Source organism: Pristiophorus japonicus, chromosome 16 (assembly GCF_044704955.1).
Source record: "Pristiophorus japonicus isolate sPriJap1 chromosome 16, sPriJap1.hap1, whole genome shotgun sequence".
NCBI classification, from domain to species: domain Eukaryota; kingdom Metazoa; phylum Chordata; class Chondrichthyes; family Pristiophoridae; genus Pristiophorus; species Pristiophorus japonicus.
The window spans coordinates 82,404,796-82,422,978 of record NC_091992.1 but is presented as its reverse complement, the minus strand read 5'-3'; the positions used below and the strand labels follow the sequence as shown (position 1 = coordinate 82,422,978).

At 46.4% G+C, this 18,183-nt stretch overlaps 1 protein-coding gene across 1 annotated transcript in view; it reads right to left on the bottom strand.

The window, feature by feature from the left end:
- Nucleotides 1-18,183, bottom strand: part of cacna1g (calcium channel, voltage-dependent, T type, alpha 1G subunit) — a 372,532-nt gene that overhangs the window by 130,775 nt on the left and 223,574 nt on the right. The window contains exons 19-20 of the mRNA XM_070857502.1: nucleotides 6,284-6,352; nucleotides 3,910-4,094 (exon numbers count right to left, since the gene is read on the bottom strand). Coding sequence (XP_070713603.1) covers nucleotides 3,910-4,094; nucleotides 6,284-6,352 — 254 coding nt within the window. The remainder of the gene's footprint in view (nucleotides 1-3,909; nucleotides 4,095-6,283; nucleotides 6,353-18,183) is intronic.

Genomic DNA, 18,183 nt, shown 5'->3' with positions numbered 1-18,183 from the left:
AAACTTTTGCAATCCGCCTTAATGTTCCCTGCAAGCTTCTTCTCGTACTCCATTTTCCCTGCCCTAATCAAACCCTTTGTCCTCCTCTGCTGAGTTCTAAATTTCTCCCAGTCCCCAGGTTCGCTGCTATTACTGGCCAATTTGTATGCCACTTCCTTGGCTTTAATACTATCCCTGATTTCCCTTGATAGCCACGGTTGAGCCACCTTCCCTTTTTTATTTTTACGCCAGACAGGAATGTACAATTGTTGTAATTCATCCATGCGGTCTCTAAATGTCTGCCATTGCCCATCCACAGTCAACCCCCTAAGTATCATTTGCCAATCTATCCTAGCCAATTCACGCCTCATACCTTCAAAGTTACCCTTCTTTAAGTTCTGGACCATGGTCTCTGAAATTACTGTTTCATTCTCCATCCTAATGCAGAATTCCACCATATTATGGTCACTCTTCCCCAAGGGCCCTCGCACAATGAGATTGCTAATTAATCCTCTCTCATAACACAACACCCAGTCTAAGATGGCCTCCCCCCTAGTTGGTTCCTCAACATATTGGTCTAGAAAACCATCCCTTATGCACTCCAGGAAATCCTCCTCCACCGTATTGCTTCCAGTTTGGCTAGCCCAATCTATGTGCATATTAAAGTCACCCATTATAACTGCTACACCTTTATTGCATGCACCCCTAATTTCCTGTTTGATGCCCTCCCCAACATCCCTATTACTGTTTGGAGGTCTGTACACAACTCCTACTAACGTTTTTTGCCCTTTGGTGTTCTGCAGCTCTACCCATATAGATTCCACATCATCCAAGCTACTGTCTTTCCTAACTATTGCATTAATCTCCTCTTTAACTCCTACTTACCGAGTTCCCATTATTATGAATGAGAATACTGTACCTTCATTGGCTGTTCAGTGCCATGTGACTGCAGCTTCTCCCTCCGCATCTCCAAGACATGAACGTGCTGCGATGCGCAGGGAGAGGAGGCCTCCGACCGGGATCGCTGGAGGGCGCAGGAGCAAAAGGTAGATGCGGATCTTTTCCCTTATTTTCAGGTGAGCGTCCGCGGGGAGCCCAGCACCGGGATTTCAGGCCCATGATCTTATTGAATGGTGGAGCTGGCTCGAGGGACCGAATAGTCTCCTCCTGCTCCTAATTCTCATGTTCTGATAAACTTTGCCGAGAAATCTGCTTTGAACTATTTACCCGCTGCTTCACACATGTAGCATATGTGGAAGGACACAGAGGCTGATCGCAACACTCCTAGAGTTCCTCTTACGTGATTGAACAAGCATAGAGGAAGGTCACTGCTCCACATTAAAAGAGAGAAAAGTAACTCTATGAAACTGTGCCTCCACCTGATCAGCAAAGCTAGTGATGTCCTTGTGGGTTCTAAAGAAATCCTAGAAAATGTAGGAGAGGCCATTAGCTACAGTCCCACAATGACGATTCCTTAATGGATGCTCTGAAAGTCAAATTGAACCAGATGAAATGTCAGTAACAGGGAAAGGCCATTAGGCTCAACAAGCCCATTCCTTTTTGCTAACTATCTTCTCACTAGGTATCCCACCCAATCCTGTTAGTCTCCAGAAATCCATTGAGTTACCTCCTGAATCCATTTACACTACAGAAATGAAAATGATTCTCAGCAAGGAACATAGGAACAGAAGCAGGCCTTTTAGCCTCGCGGGCCTGTTCCGCCAAACAATTAGATCATGGTTCATCTGTGTCTTAACTCCATATACCCACCTTGGTTCCATATCCCTTAATACCCTTGCCTAACAAAAATCGATCGATCTCAGTTTTGAAGCTTTCAATTGACTCCCAGCCTCATCGGCTTTTTGTGGGCGAGGGTTCCAGATTTCCACTACCTTTCGTGTGAAGAAGTGCTTCCTGACATCACCCCGCAACGGCCTAGCATTAATTTTAAGGTTATAGCCCCTTGTTCTGGGTTCTCCCACCAGAGGCAATAGTTTCTCTCTATCTACCTTATCATCTCCTTTAATCATCTTAAATACCTCAATTCGACCACCCATTAATCTTCTATACTCAAGGGGAAAAAGGCCTAGGCTATGCAACCATTTCATTTCCTAATGAAACTTGTGTATAAATAATCCCTGGTTCCTAGCAGCAACCAAGCAAAACTCAAGTATACTCTTCCATTTTCCCATCTCCATGAATCAATCATGGCCTGCAGTCCTTCACATAACACTAAACCCTTCCCAGTCTCTCCTGTCGCAGCAGCAGAGAACTATCGAACCTCTTACTTATTCTACCCACTGCCAACGCCACCTTTGTTAAAGTATTGCTCCTTTCTGAGCAGAGACACGGGGGGAAGTTTATGAGTCTGCCCTGGCAGCAAGGAGCCTTGTTTACTAGCGGCACTTATCCAAAATTTGGGTGGGCATCATGCACAATTTTCAGGCCATAATGTAAGAAAAGGATAGAAAGACTCGCATTTCTTTAGCGTCTTTCATGATCTCAGGACATCCCAAAGTGCTTTACTGCCAATTAAATACTTTTTGAAATGTAGTCACTGTTGTAATGTCATCGTTCCTAGGCAGTCCCCCTGAGTTGAGGATGACTTGCTTCCACACTAAAATGAGTTCTAAGGTGACTGACTGATGCACTGTTGGGGTTGTCCATGAGGGTCCTGATGTTCCAGGTCCCAAATTTCATTTTAAAGGGAGGAAGATGCCTGCGTGTGAATTCTTTTAATGTGGGATGGCCGTTGCACACCAGCCACCACACGGGCTTGACAGAGCAAGGTCTTGGTCCAATGGCAAGGGGATCCAAGACGACTGGAAACCAGGCTCTGCTGCTTGGGCCTCGCACACGCACACACACACACACACACACACATGTTCCTACTGACCCTCTCCCTCCCTCAGGTCCTCTCCCGCATGGCAACCCATTTGCGCACAGCAAGCTCCCACAAACAGCAATGAGCTAATGAGCAGATAATCTGTTTTTGTTATATTGATTGAGGGATAAATATTGGCCAGGACACTAGGGATAATACCCCTGCTCTTCTTCAAAAAAGTGTTATAGGATCTTTTACGCGACCCAAGAGGGCAGGTGAGGCTTCGGTTTAACGTCACATCCGAACGACGCACCTTCGACAGTGCCGCACTCCCTCAGCACTGCTTTGGAGCGTCAGCCTAGATTTTGTGCTCAAACCTCTGGAGTGGAACCCACAACCTTCTGACTCAGAAGCGAAAGTGCTATCCACTGAGCCGAGGCAAGACCCAACCAAATTCCTCGTGTGTGTGTGGTGCTGACAGGCCGACAGACGGGTCTATCCGTAAATTTGTGCACAGTGCCCACCCAAATTTTGGATAAGTGCAGCTGGTAAACAAGGCTCCTTGCTACCAGCGCGGACTCGTAAACTTCCCTCCGCAGCTCTGCTCACAAAGGAGCAACGCTTTAACTTGGTGGAGTTGACAGTGGGTAGAATAAGTAAGAGGTTCGACCAGCTTGATAGTTCTCTGCTACTGCGACAGGAGAGACTGGGAAGGGTTTAGTGTCATGTGAAGGACTGCAGGTCAAGATTGATTCATGGAGATGGGAAAATGGAAGAGCATACTTGAGTTTTGCCGTCGTGAACCAGGTATTATTTATACACAAGTTTTCATTAGGAAATGAAATGGTTGCATAGCCTATGCTTGTATCCCCTTGAGAATAGAAGATTAATGGGTGATCGAATTGAGGTATTTAAGGGGGAGACTCGCCTGTCAACACCACACACACACACACACGAGGAATTTGATCGGGTCTCGCCTACAGTTAGGTGCAGGCGATAGATGTGTAAAATGACCCGTTTATCAGTTGCGGTATTGAGAATCTGGGCCCTGTTTCCGGCCAGGCCGCTAAAGCCGAGCCCCGTCTGCACACGGCGAGTTCGATTACCGGAGCGGGCGCAAAGTGCGCAACAGGCGAAGGACCCGCAGCATTCCCAGAATCTTCGTCCCGCTGTCGGAAAACATGGAGACCAGGATATCGATCACCGAAATCATCACCAGCAGTCCATCCAGCACATTCCAGGAGCTCTTGAGATACGCCCGCTGACCAAAGCAAAGGCCCAATGCCACCAGCTGCAAGGGGAGAGCAGGAAAGAAGTGTTTACTGCCGAGGTATGGCGGCACACTGGTTATTATACGAGACAAGTCATCCGGGGTTGTGGCAGTCATGCCGATCTTAATGGCAGGGCCTCAGTTGAATAATTTTGGGCAGGCTGCCCCCGCACCCCCCCACCCCGCTCCGCCGCCCCCCCCAATTGCACTTGCCAGCTGGGCGGAAGCAGTAAGTAAGAACATAAGAACATAAGAAATAGGAGCAGGAGTAGGCCATATGGCCCCTCGAGCCCGCTCCGCCATTTAATAAGATCATGGCTGATCTGATCACGGACTCAGCTCCACTTCCCTGCCCGCTCCCCATTATCCCTTATTCCCTTAGAGGCAGGAGGCAGTGGGATATGGTTCTCAATGGTCAGTGGGGCGAGGTAAGAAGTCAACGGACCATGATCTGGGCTGGGGTGAGGAGGGAGGCAGAGGCCTCCTTGTGAGGCTTGTGAGGGGGGAGCGCGCCTACCCTTTCCCGGCCTACAAGGAGAGCTAAAAGGACCCGATCTTCACTACTTACATTGGCCAGTCGGTTCCCTCCTCCTCGGGTCCGCTGCTGGGAATCCCACAGCTCGGGCCTCCTCATGACCTACCATGAAGACTAACTCGTGCGGCGATGATGTCGTTGGGCTGTGACGATTGAATGTAATTCAGGCCCCTGCCTGCCTTGCGTGGGAGCCTCGTCGATGGCCTGATTTGTGTTAGTAAAAATTTATACGAATAGGAATGGGGTCGGGTTTGGGTTGCTTGCTTCTGATATTTTAGCATCTCCCCCCCGCCCCCCCAATCCCCTAACCCTCTCCTGCACGTCGGAGGGGCGGGTGAAAATCAAGGTCCATGAGTTCAGATCCCACGATGCAAGTTTGAGAATTTGAATTCAGTTTAAAAAAGATAAATCTGGAAATGAAAAGCTGTTTCTATAAAAATCAATTAAACTGTTGGATTCTGGTAAAAACCTAACTGATTCACTAATGTTCTCTAGGGAAGGAAACTTGCCATCCTTACTCGGTCTGGCCTATATGTAACTCCATTCCCACACCAATTTTGTTTGACTCTTAACTGTCTTCTGAAGTGGCCTAGCAACCAACTCTGTATCAACCTTATTGAAAGATTATGAGGGGGCTGGACAGGGTAGATGTAGAGAGGATGTTTCCCCTCGTGGGGGAACCTAGAACTAGGGGGCATAATTTCAGAATGAGGGGTCGTCCATTTAAAATGGAAATGAGGAGGAATTGCTTCTCTCAGAAGGTCATGAATCTTTGGAATTCTCTGCCCCAGAGAGCTGTGGAGGCTGGGTCATTGAAGGTGGGGATAGACAGATTTTTGAATGATAAGGGAGTGAAGGGTTATGGGGAGTGGGCAGGGAAGTGGAGCAGAGCTCAAGATCAGATCAGCCATGATCTTATTGAATGGCGGAGCAGGCTCGAGGGGCCAAGTGGCCTACTCCTGCTCCTATTTCTTGTGTAAACTGCTACCAGCGGTTCAAGAAGAGGCTCACCACCACCTTCTCAGGGCAACTAGGGATGGGCAATAAATGCTGGCCTTGCCAGCGATACTCACAGCCCAAGAATGAATACTTTTTTTAAGGGAGGGTTCAAAGTACAACAACAAAAATGGACAACTGGGCTATAAAGAACTAAATCTCTTCTCAAAGCTGATTGAAGTGGACGGACATGATCTAGAGAGGGAAGTGTAGAGGAAGCTTCACTCTGTACCTTATCCTGCTGTAACTGTTCGGGGTGGGGGGGGCGGTGTGGAGGGGGGGTGCCTGTTGGTGATGCTGAGTTGGGAAAGTGTGGGAAAATATTCCATTCCCAGCACTGATGCATTCCATCTTGATAAGCACAAACAGTGGGAATTTCCTCAGATGTTCTCCTGATCACCCATTATAACTCTAGTGGAAGCTTTTACTAACCAGGGTTTATTCTCATCCAATGAATCCACAATAGTCCTTTGTTCAATGTGATCATTTTATGGGTTCTTAATTTAATCTGACCCCTTGATGGAAACTAAAGTGGACAGAAAGCGAACTGATTGCACAGTGTATGTCCAGCTCCCAGAGGGGTTATGTTATCATGTTATGCATGGGGCCCTCTCTGTCAGAGACAGACAATTATTTGGCCTCGTTTTGACCTTTAAAACACACGGTGGCTGAGGTTTACCTTTACTGCCATCTCAGTCAGGAAGATCACCGTGAAGATGTAGTTTGACAACGTCAAGAAGATTCGCTCCTTTAATAGAAGAAAAGATTCAATATTAGAACAAAGGCAAAGTACTGCGGACGCTGGAAATCTGAAATATAAACTGAAAATGCTGGAAATACTCAGCGGGTCAGGCAGCATCTGTGGAGAGAGAAATACAATCGTTTCAGATCAGTGACCTTTCATCGGAACCGGAAAAAGTTAGAGATGCAACAGGTTTTAAGCAAGTGCAGAGGCAGCGAAAAAAGGGGAAGGTCTGTGATAGGGTGGAGGGCAGGAGAGATTAAATGACAAAAGGGATGATGGTGCGAGGCAAAAGGGGGTGGGGTAATGGGTTAGTAAAGAAACAAAAGATGGGTGTAGAGGAGGTGTAAATGGAAACAGCAGAACCATTACATGCTGTCCAGAAAAAATGGGAGCAGTGGTTGTAATCCGAAATTGTTGAATTCAATGTTGAGTCCAGTGTTGGTGCTTTGCACCATCATCCCTTTTGTCATTTAATTTCTCCTGCCTTCCACCCTTCCCTTATGTTCTTTCCTCCCTGTCTTAGAATGATCCCATCTGCCCTCTCAGATGGATGTAAAAGATTCCATGGCACTATTTTGAATTGCAGGCGAGTTCTCCCCGGTGTCCTGGCCAATATTTATCCCTCAACCAGTACCTAATAAACAGATTATCTGGTCATTATCTCATTGCTGTTTGTGAGAGCTTGCTGTGCACAAATTGGCTGCTGTGTTGCTTATATTACAATGACAACACTTCAAAAGTACTTCATTGGCTCTAAAGAGCTTTGGGTTGTCCTGTGGTCATGAAAAGCGTTATGTAAATGCAAGTCTTTCTTTGTTTATTCCTTTGCCATCAGCACCTCATCATAGGCAAGGGAACTCCAAGTAAATCCCATTAATGTTAGTTAACTGCCTTGAGATGTCTGAGTTTGGTTCTTCTGAAATGTCCATGTCTAAATTACAATTGAAGAGTCTCTTGATAGTAACCATGTATTTTTACTTCTTCAGCAAATGACTGCATAATGCGGACATTGAGATCGAGTTGGAGATTCTCAGGAGTTAGGCTAGGGAGTGGAGATTTTGAACATGGGACGGATGTAGCAAGTGGTGGGTCCTTAGGAAAAATTCATTAAAAGGCTCAATATTTTTTCTTTGACCACAGGTTTTTGGGATTGATTAATAATAACATAATGGTCCAAAAATTACGTTCGGAGGCTTCCCGATGTTGGGGAAATCCAGAACCAGGGGACATAGTCTTAGGATAAGGGGTAGGCCATTTAGGGCTGAGATGAGGAGAAACTTCTTCACTCAGAGAGTTGTTAACTTGTGGAATTCCCTGACGCAGCGAGTTGTTGATGCCAGTTCATTGGATATATTCAAGAGGGAGTTAGATATGGCCCTTACGGCTAAAGAGATCAAGGGATATGGAGAGAAAGCAGGAAAGGGGTACTGAGGGAATGCTCAGCCATGATCTTATTGAATGGCGGTGCAGGCTCGAAGGGCCGAATGGCCTACTCCTGCACCTATTTTCTATGTTTCGATGTTTCCTGTGGGCGGATGCCTCCGACCAAAATGTTTTCTTGAAAGTACCTGGTGGTCCCGGATGAACATAGACTTGCGCTCCGAGGTCTAGATGTGCAGCCCAGTGTGTGGGTCCATACATCCCAGGAATGTAAGCGCAACCTGGGATCACGTGGGCCTGGACCACCAATGAACATGGAGTATTCTCATTGATAATAATGATGAGTTCTGTGTGTACGAGCTCCCATTACTATGAGAATACCGCCCCCCACCAAACACAACACAATAAATTAAAAAAACACCTCACATATTTAAAAGTAATTGAAATTAAATGTTTTAGTAAATAAAATATTTTTTGAAATTTTTAAAAATATATTTCAATAGGGTAAAAATAACCTTACTTTAATGGACAGGGTTTTTAATATAAAAATTACTTGGGCAAATAGCCCAAATCTCTGCCCGCCAATATCCCTCTCCCGAGGATGCGGGCGATCTATCAAAAGACATTTTTACAGATCGCAAAAGCCGGTTCTCAGTGCTTGCGCATCACACATTGACTTGTGAGGCCTCTTTGGGTGCGTGTGCACATCGTATGCACACGGCAAGGACGCAATTTTCGTGCCATTATGAAACTGGAGATACATTCAACTGCATGATACACACCACAGCATTCCTCTCCAGATGTTTGGAAATATATCGCTGCTAAATAATAGCAGTAAATACCCCGAATATTAGAAAATCAATAAGGCTTTTGCAATCTCAAATTTACGGGTTAAATAGATTTTGCTTTGAACAGTAACATTTCCACCATTACAGGAAAGCGCCTTTATTTATTTTAACTTTTATTACTTTGTACACCAATTAGTTTTCCCATCTAAACGCAAAACACCTGAAAAGCTTGTAGTTTTATTAAGCCTCTCTTTCTCAAAAGCCATGGTTTCTCGAATTGCTTCAGTCTGATTGGCCATTTAAAGGACTGACCCCCACCCCCACCCCCACCCCCACGCCATTTAAACACACCACTGGTCTTCATGCTATTTACCGCATCTTAATCGTTTTTCAATGGTCAAATTATGGAACTGCTTCACTCTGGAAGAAAATGTGTCCCATCAAGTGATCAACTTACTTATTAGAGTTGGACAGTGTAATGGATTTGCTTCATGGGTTCTTTGCTCAAGAATTCATAGCAGCACATTGCTATTAAAAACTAGCTGGTTTATTAGCAAAAGTTTAACAATCACACTTCACATTACCAGTTCATCCCCCAGGCTCACAACCACCTGCCTCATCGTGGATCCCCCGAACCCAATTGGCTGGGGTTTTATTGAGTCTTGTGAACATCACGTGATTGGCTAAGCCACTCCCAACTCAACCTCTACTAACCTGTGAGCATACTCACAGGGGCATACATTACAGACAGTGCTGTGGCAATATTTCAAAATCTTGCTCTTTCTCAACAGCAATTGTTTCAGAAAGCTCAGAACTCATTTTTTGCTCCCTTTATATTCCCCGATGTAATTCTGCTCTTTGACGAGCATTTTTTGAGGATGTTTCCAGTAGAGTGGACAAGGGAGAACCAGTTGATGTGGTGCATTTGGACTTTCAGAAGGCTTTCGACAAGGTCCCACACAAGAGATTAATGTGCAAAGTTAAAGCACATGGGATTGGGGGCAGTGTGCTGACGTGGATTGAGAACTGGTTGGCAGATAGGAAGCAAAGAGTAGGAGTAAATGGGTACTTTTCAGAATGTCAGGCAGTGACTAGTGGGGTACCGCAAGGTTCTGTACTGGGGCCCCAGCTGTTTACATTGTACATTAATGATTTAGACGAGGGGATTAAATGTAGTATCTCCAAATTTGCGGACGACACTAAGTTGGGTGGCAGTGTGAGCTGCGAGGAGGATGCTATGAGGCTGCAGAGTGACTTGGATAGGTTAGGTGAGTGGGCAAATGCATGAAGTATAATGTGAATAATGTGAGGTTATCCACTTTGGTGGTAAAAACAGATAGATAGACTATTATCTGAATGGTGACAGATTAGGAAAAGGGGAGGTGCAACGAGACCTGGGTGTCATGGTACATCAGTCATTGAAGGTTGGCATGCAGGTACAGCAGGCGGTTAAGAAAGCAAACGGCATGTTGGCCTTCATAGCGAGGGGATTTGAGTACAGGGGCAGGGAAGTGTTATTACAGTTGTACAGGGCCTTGGTGAGTCCACACCTGGAGTATTGTGTACAGTTTTGGTCTCCTAACTTGAGGAAGGACATTCTTGCTATTGAGGGAGTGCAGCGAAGATTCCCGGGATGGCGGGACTGACCTATCAAGAAAGACTGGATCAACTGGGCTTGTATTCACTGGAGTTCAGAAGAATGAGAGGGGATCTCATAGAAACGTTTAAAATTCTGATGGGTTTAGACAGGTTGAATGCAGGAAGAATGTTCCCAATGTTGGGGATGTCCAGAACCAGGGGTCACAGTCTAAGGATAAGGGGTAAGCCATTTAGGACTGAGATGAGGAGAAACTTCTTCACCCAGGGAGTGGTGAACCTGTGGAATTCTCTAACACAGAAAGTTGTTGAGGCCAATTCACTAAATATATTCAAAAAGGAGTTAGATGTAGTCCTTAATACTAGGTGGATCAAGGGGTATGGCGAGAAAGCAGGAATGGGGTACTGAAGTTGCATGTTCAGCCATGAACTCATTGAATGGCGGTGCAGGCTCGAAGGGCCGAATGGCCTACTCCTGCACCTATTTTCTATGTTTCTATGTTTCTATGTTTTTTGTTGTTGCTGCTAATTTTAATACATTTTAGGATGGGAGCAAGACAAGAGCAGAGGTATGAATGGATAGACAGTCCATGGACATTTTCCATCTCCTTTCACTGACTTATTCATTAAATTAAACATCAAGAGAGAAATATCCCACCAGGTGGGAAGTAGTCACTTGCGAAGCAGTTGGAATTTTGCTATTTTTATTGCACTGGTTGATGCATTTGTTTAAAATAAATGGATTAATGACTTTGTTAAATAGCGCGCATAGGAATTTGATGCAGTGTTAACCAGACTGCTAAACATCACAAAAACAAATTACTTGCTGATTTATCACACTGCTATTTGTGGGAGCTTGCTGTGCTCAAATTGGCTGCCGGCATTTCCTACATTACAACACTTCAAAAGTACTTCATTGGTTCTGAAGTTATTTGTGACATCCTGAGTATTATATAAATGCAAAATCTTTCTTTAAAAGTAGTGTACAGTGCAAACATGTTAATCAGAATGCTAAAAATAGTGCCGTTCAACCTCTTAAATTAGGTATCCTTACCTTATAATCATTTCACCTAGTTCTTATCTAGTTATCTTGTCTGTAACTTAAACAGTTCCACTCTATAAAACTTAATCGGCCCTAAACTCTGGAATGTCCTCCCTAAAACTCTCCACCTATTTCTCCTCCTTTAAGACACTCCTTAAATCCTACCTACTGTGTCTCCTTCTGTGGCTCGCTATCAATTTTTCTCTGATTACACTCCTGTGAAGTGTTTTGGAATGTTTTACTATGTTAAAGGCGCTATATAAATGCAAACTGTTGTTGTTGTGAATGATTTCTAAAACTTAGGTCATGTTCTCTTCAATAACCTTTCTTTCAATGAGAATAGATTTAGCTCTTTATAGCCCAGTGGTCCATTTTTGTTCTTGCACTGTGAACCCTGTTTAAATTTTTAATTCTTTCTCGGACTGTTGCCATCGCTGGTAAGGCCGTCATTTATTGTTCAACTCTAGTTCCACTTGAGAAGCTGGTGGTGAACCGCCTTCTTGAACCGCTGCAGTCCGTGTGGTGAAGGTACTCCCACAATGCTGTTTGGGAGGGAGTTGCAGCATTTTGACCTAGCGATGATGAAGGAACGGCCGATATATTTCCAAGTCAGGTGAACTTGGAGGTGGTGGCATTCCCTTGCACCTGCTGCCCTGTTCCTTCAAGGTCACAGGTTTGGGAGGTGCTGCTAAAGAAGCCTTGGCGAGTTGCTGCAGTGCATGCTGTAGTGTCTATCCCTAAGCCTTTTACAATAAGTAAACCAAAAGATCTGCACTGCCAAATTCCACTCCAGGAAGTGAAGGTGAAAAGGTGCCCAAGTGGGTTGAACTCTAATTGGGAGGTGGGTTGGGAATGGGGGGCCCGGAAGCGGTGGGGAGACCCGGGAGAACGGGTTTCTCACAGGCAATGCTGAATTAACTGTTTCCCACCCACCCACAGCCAGCCAGATTAAGAGGCGGCGCGGTGGGGTGCGCCCTCCCTTTATGAAACTGTCAGTGGCACCGACCGGTGGTGGCCCCTCTCCCATGGGGAAACTTCCCCCACGGGGTGGAAAAAGGGGCGGTAAAGGGTCGGCGCGCGGCCGACAAGGGGTTTGGAGTGCCGGGCGGGGTGGAAGGTCGGGGCGCGGTGGAAACCCATTTCCGTTGTCCCAGGCTCGGGTGCAATTGCAGATGGGCCACATCCTCCGCCTGCCCCCAGTTGGTAAGGGTGGGGTTGGCAGGTGGGCAGGGAGGTGTTTAGCCGTGATGCTCTGGCCATCCTGGTGGGGGCCAGGCTTGATGGATCAGTTGGTCTTTTCCTGCCTGTCAATTTTGTGTGTATGTTTAAAAAAAAACAATGCTCAGGAGTCCACTACAACTTCGAATAGACAACTGGGTACGAGTATGAACAAAGGCTTTGCTCATTGATGCGATATTCTTTCGTGTTAACCTGTTTAAAATAACCAGGTTACCGCTTGCAATAAAGGAGCAGAGAGAGGAATGCTATATGAACGCATTACAAGTATTTGCACGGTGCTATCGTAAACAGAGATTTCTAGTCCATAATTCTAACCATTATTTGGAGCACAAACTGATGATGAACTACATTTCTTCAATTTGGGGAGATTTGATGAGAGTTTCCCCGTTCCAGATTTTCCCGGCCGGGGGCGTGGCTCGCATACCTGACAGCCAATCAGCAATCAGTAACATCGGTCACCTGCTTTTTATGGTGGTCCCAAAAAATGGCCAAAAATCGCGGTCACTACGGGCATGTACCATGTGCGCACACACCCGTAGAGGTCCTGCAAGTGCCGATACTCGCCGCGCGATGCGCACACACCAAAATCCGGCACTTGCGAACTGTCAAAAGAGACAGTTCCAACGCATCCCCGGGAGAAGGGCCTTCGCGGGCAGAGATTTGGGCTATGTGCCCAACTCCTGCCCAGCGAATGTCCTTCAAACTTTTCCGATTGGTAAAAGCAGGCGTAAGGACTACTTTTACCATCATAAGAGTTTTAAAAGATAGCAAAGTTAAATGTTATCAATAATTTTTACATTAAAAACCCTGTCCATTAAGGTAAATTTATATAAAAATATAAATTTTTGTATAAAACATTTAATTAAATTCAATTTCAATTCATTTAAAATATGTGAAGTGTTTTTCTTATTTATTTTAAATGTTTGTGTTTTGGGGGGTATTCTTATTCACAGAAACGGTGATCTCCATACAAATGGAACTCACTGTGAATGGGGATACGCCATTTTCATTGGTTGGTTCTGCCCACGTGATCCTAGGCTGCGCACACGCTCCTGGAATACGTGGGCCCCTACACTGGGCTGCGCAGCTAGACCAAGGAGCGCAAGCCTACGTTCCTCTTGGACCACCAGGTACCTTTGTAAATACTTTTGTGGTTGGAGATATCCGCCCGCGGGAAGCCTCCGACATAATATGTCCCCTGTTATTCTTTTTCCCGTGTGTAGTTCCTTTAACTGGCTGCTGCCCCATTCAAATCTTCTCGGGGAGCAATTTGTTCCATGTAAAAGCCGGTGAGCGGCCTGTGTGGGACCTCCAGACTGCTGCGCGGCCACGCAGCTTAATGGGAGCGCTGGCCCCAAATCCTACTGCCGCTCGCCCCCCCATGACAGAATTACCGCTACAAGGGAAGCAGCTCCTTGCGACTGGCTGTCAGTTTAATAATAACAACAGGACACTGCAAAATGCTTAGGCTGCAAATCCATGACTCAAAGGCTACCCCACCACGTCAACATTACTGAGTTTAAGCTCAGCTTCACTCTGTGATTACTGTCACTTTCCTGCCACTGTGGCAATTTTAAAAGAAAAAAAAAGATTATTTTTTTTCCAGCTGACTCAATAAGCAGTTTTCTCACAAAAGATGAATATAAGAACATAAGAACATAAGAAATAGGAGCAGGAGTAGGCCATACGGCCCCTCGAGCCGGCTCCGCCATTTAATACGATCATGGCTGATCCGATCATGGACTCAGCTCCACTTCCCTGCCCACTCTACATAACCCCTTATTCCCTTATTGTTTAAGAAACTGTCTATTTCTGTCTTAAATTTATTCAATGTCCCAGTTTCCACAGCTCTCTGAGGCAGCGAATTCACAGATCCACAACCCTCAGAGAAGAAATTTCTCCTCATCTCAGTTTTAAATGGGCGGCCCCTTATTCTAAGATCGTGCCCCCTAGTTCTCGTCACCTCTATCAGCGGAAACATCCTCTATGCATCCACCTTGTCAAGCCCCCTCATAATCTTATACGTTTCGATAAGATCACCTCTCATTCTTCTGAATTCCAATGAGTAGAGGCCCAACCTACTCAACCTTTCCTCATAAGTCAACCCTCTCAACTCTGGAATCAACCTTGTGAACCTTCTCTGAACTGCCTCCAAAGCAAGTATATCCTTTCGTAAATATGGAAACCAAAACTGCACGCAGTATTCCAGGTCTCATCAATACCCTGTACTTCCCTGCTTTTAAACTCCATCCCCTTTGCAATAAAGGCCAAGATTCCATTGGCCTTCCTGATCACTTGCTGTACCTGCATACTAACTGTTATACTCATAATAAATGGTCAGACCGAGTACTGTGTGTAATGAGCAAGTGAGACCTTAGCTCCTTTATTGTAGTTCCAGAGTGCAGGTACCTCATGGGTAGCCTGCTTATATACTGTACTCCCAAGGGATACTGGGATCCCTTGGGACGCCAACAGGTAGGCCTTCTGATGGACAGGTGTGATGCAGGTTACAAGGTTACAAGGGGTTAAATACATAACACTAACCTTTTGTGTTTCATGCACAAGTACCCCCAGGTCCCCCTGTACTGCAGCACTTTGCAATCATTCTCCATTTAAATAATAACTTGCTCTTTGATTTTTGTACTGGCAAAGTGCATGACCTCACACTTTCCAATATTATACTCCATCTGCCAAATTTTTGCCCACTCACTTAGCCTGTCTATGTCCTTTTGCAGATTTTGTGTGTCCTCCTCACAAATTGCTTTTCCTCCATATAATGCAGAACAACAGCTTATGGACGGCTTCGTTGAAGCGTGTTGACAACAGGGGGTTCTGAAGCTGATCCTTCAGGATACATGCTGGGCTGAAGTAATAAGCAGAAATTAAATCTATGCAGCATTTTCATTCTTATTGGTTCGGACTTATTTTGATACCGTCTAGTGCCAGTCTTGCTCTGAGAAAGAGCAGTAATCCCTCCTTGATGCATGCACCAGCTCATAACCCAGGTGTTTCATTCGACACTGAGCTGAGCTTCAAACACCACCCTTGGTGAGAGTGCTACTTCCACCATCTCCATAATACCGTCCACCTCTACCCTACTTCACCGTTGAAAGCCTGATCCACATGTACCATCTACAAGATGCACTGCAGCAACTCGCCAAGGCTTCTTCCAGCACTTTCCAAACCCGCGACCTCTACCACCTAGAAGGACAAGGGCAGCAGGCGCATGGAAACACCATCACTTCCACGTTCCCCTCCAAGTCACACACCATCCTGACCTGGAGGTATATCATTGTTCCTTCATTGTCGCTGGGACAAAATCCTGGAACTCCCTCCCGAACAGCACTGTGGGAGTACCTTCACCACACGGACTGCAGCGGTTCATAAATGTGGCTCACCACCACCTTCTCAAAGGCAATTAGGGATTGGCAGTAAATGTCGTGAATGAATGAAAAAAATAATCAAGTCGAGGTGTGGCTTCTTCAACACTTTCGTCACCGAGCTTCACCCTTACACACACCTCAACTCACCAAATACTCCACCACCCGCATTCTACTCTATACTAACATCATCATCATCATCATCATAGGCAGTCCCTCGAAATCGAGGAAGACTTGCTTCCACTCTAAAAGTGAGTTCTCAGGTGACTGAACAGTCCAATACGGGAATTACAGTCTCTGTCACAGGTGGGACAGACAGTGGTTGGAGGAAAGGGTGGGTGGGGAGTCTGGTTTGCCGCACGCTCCTTCCGCTGCCTGCGCTTGGATTCTGCACGCTCTCGGCGACGAGACTCGAGGTGCTCAGCGACTTCCCGGATGCTCTTCCTCCATTTAGGGCGGTCTTTGGCCAGGGACTCCCAGGTGTCAGTGGGGATGTTGCATTTTATCAAGGAGGCTTTGAGGGTACCTTGAAACATTTCCTCTGCCCACCTTGAGCTCGCTTGCTGTGTAGGAGTTCCGAGTAGAGCGCTTGCTTTGGGAATCTTGTGTCGGGCATGCAGATGATGTGGCCCAGCCAATGGAGCTGGTCGAGTGTGGTCAGTGCTTCGATGCTGGGGATGTTGGCCTGGTCAAGGACTAACTCTGCTAACCTGTTACCCCTGTTCTCACCAAACTTTATTGGGCTCCTTGCACCCCCATGCATTGAGTTCCAAATCCTCCTCCGCATTTGCAAATCCCTACAGGGCCTGGCTCCATCTTACCTCTCTACCTCTGCCTCCCAGCTCACAACCTCTGTTCTACTGACTACCGTGTAGCCCCTCCCTCCTTCCACTCCACCAATGGTGGCACAGCTTCACATACACTCCCACTCTGGAATTCCTTTCCTGAATCCTGTTACCTCGCTGTCTCTCTCCCAGCCTGCGTTACCTCTCCAATGCCAAACTCTTTAACCATGCCTTTGGGCACCTCCCTTCACTTTTCCAACTCCTGCTGACTGTCTGACCCTGGGAGTCCCAGGCAGCTCGCCGGGGGATGACACCAGCGTTTAGTGGACCGCGATAGCAGCAGTGACACACAGGCCGGTCGGGGGTGATCGGGTGGGGGTGACCCAGAGAGGGTCTTGAGGCTGACCAGGAGAGGGGGAGGGGGTTCGATCTGGACAACGAGACGCAGCTCCGATGGGGAGCCTGCAGGTGGTTGCTGCGGATACAGTGAAAATGGTTGTAAGAGGCCTCGGGCCACAGCTGCGGTTTCCTGGGCTGGTCGAATAAACATCTTTTTGTTTTGAACTGCGGCCCGATCTGGCTCTAACCTATCTTGTTGGTGGTCCTGTGATCCATTACACAGGCTACAGCCATCCTTTCATTCTTAAGTAACCCAGGATACCATCATGGGAAATGTGTTGAATTCTGAGCTTTCTTGGCACACACTCGCCCATATTTGGGCTGCCATATTCTACATCATTCCCAAACCCCTCATTGTTAGCAGGAAATTCAGGAAATAATAGGAGCATAGAAACATAGAAAATAGGTGCAGGAATAGGCCATTCGGCCCTTCGAGCCTGCACCACCATTCAATAAGATCATAGCTGATCATCACCTCACTACCCCTTTCCTGCTTTCTCTCCATACCCCTTGATCCCTTTAGCCGTAAGGGCCATATCTAACTCCCTCTTGAGTATATCCAACGAACTGGCATCAACAACTCTCAGCATGGAACTGGTATTACTCCTGTGGAATATCCTGCCTGGAGAACGGTCACTTGGGCAAGAGACTGAATGCTGCCAGCAACTATGGACCAAACACAAGCTTGGTGCAGTGCCTTCCACATGAACAACTTGCATTTATATTGCGCCTTTAATGCAGGACAACCTTCCAACCCTCACCCATGGCTCAGTGGGTAGCACTCTTGCCTCTGGGTCAGAGGTTGTGGGTTCAAGCCCCACTCCAGAGACGCGAGCACATTATCCAGGCTGACACTCCGAGGGAGTGCTGCACTGCCGTTTTTCAGCTGAGACGTCAAATCGAGACCCTGTCTGTTCTCTCAGGTGGACGTAACAGATCCCACGGCACAATTTCGAAGAAGAGTGGGAGAGTTCTCCCTTTACCCTGGCCAATATTTATCCCTCAAGCAACACCTAAAAAAAAAAATGACCTGGTCATTATCAGATTACTGTTTGTGGGAGCTTGCTGTGCGCAAATTGGCTGCTGCGTTTCTTACATTTTAACGGTGACTACACTTCAAAAAAAGTAATTCATTGGCTGTAAAGTGGTTTGGGGACACCCTGAGGCCGTGATCGGTGCTATATAAATGCACGTCTTTATTTTCATTCACTGGAGTGCAACCAGA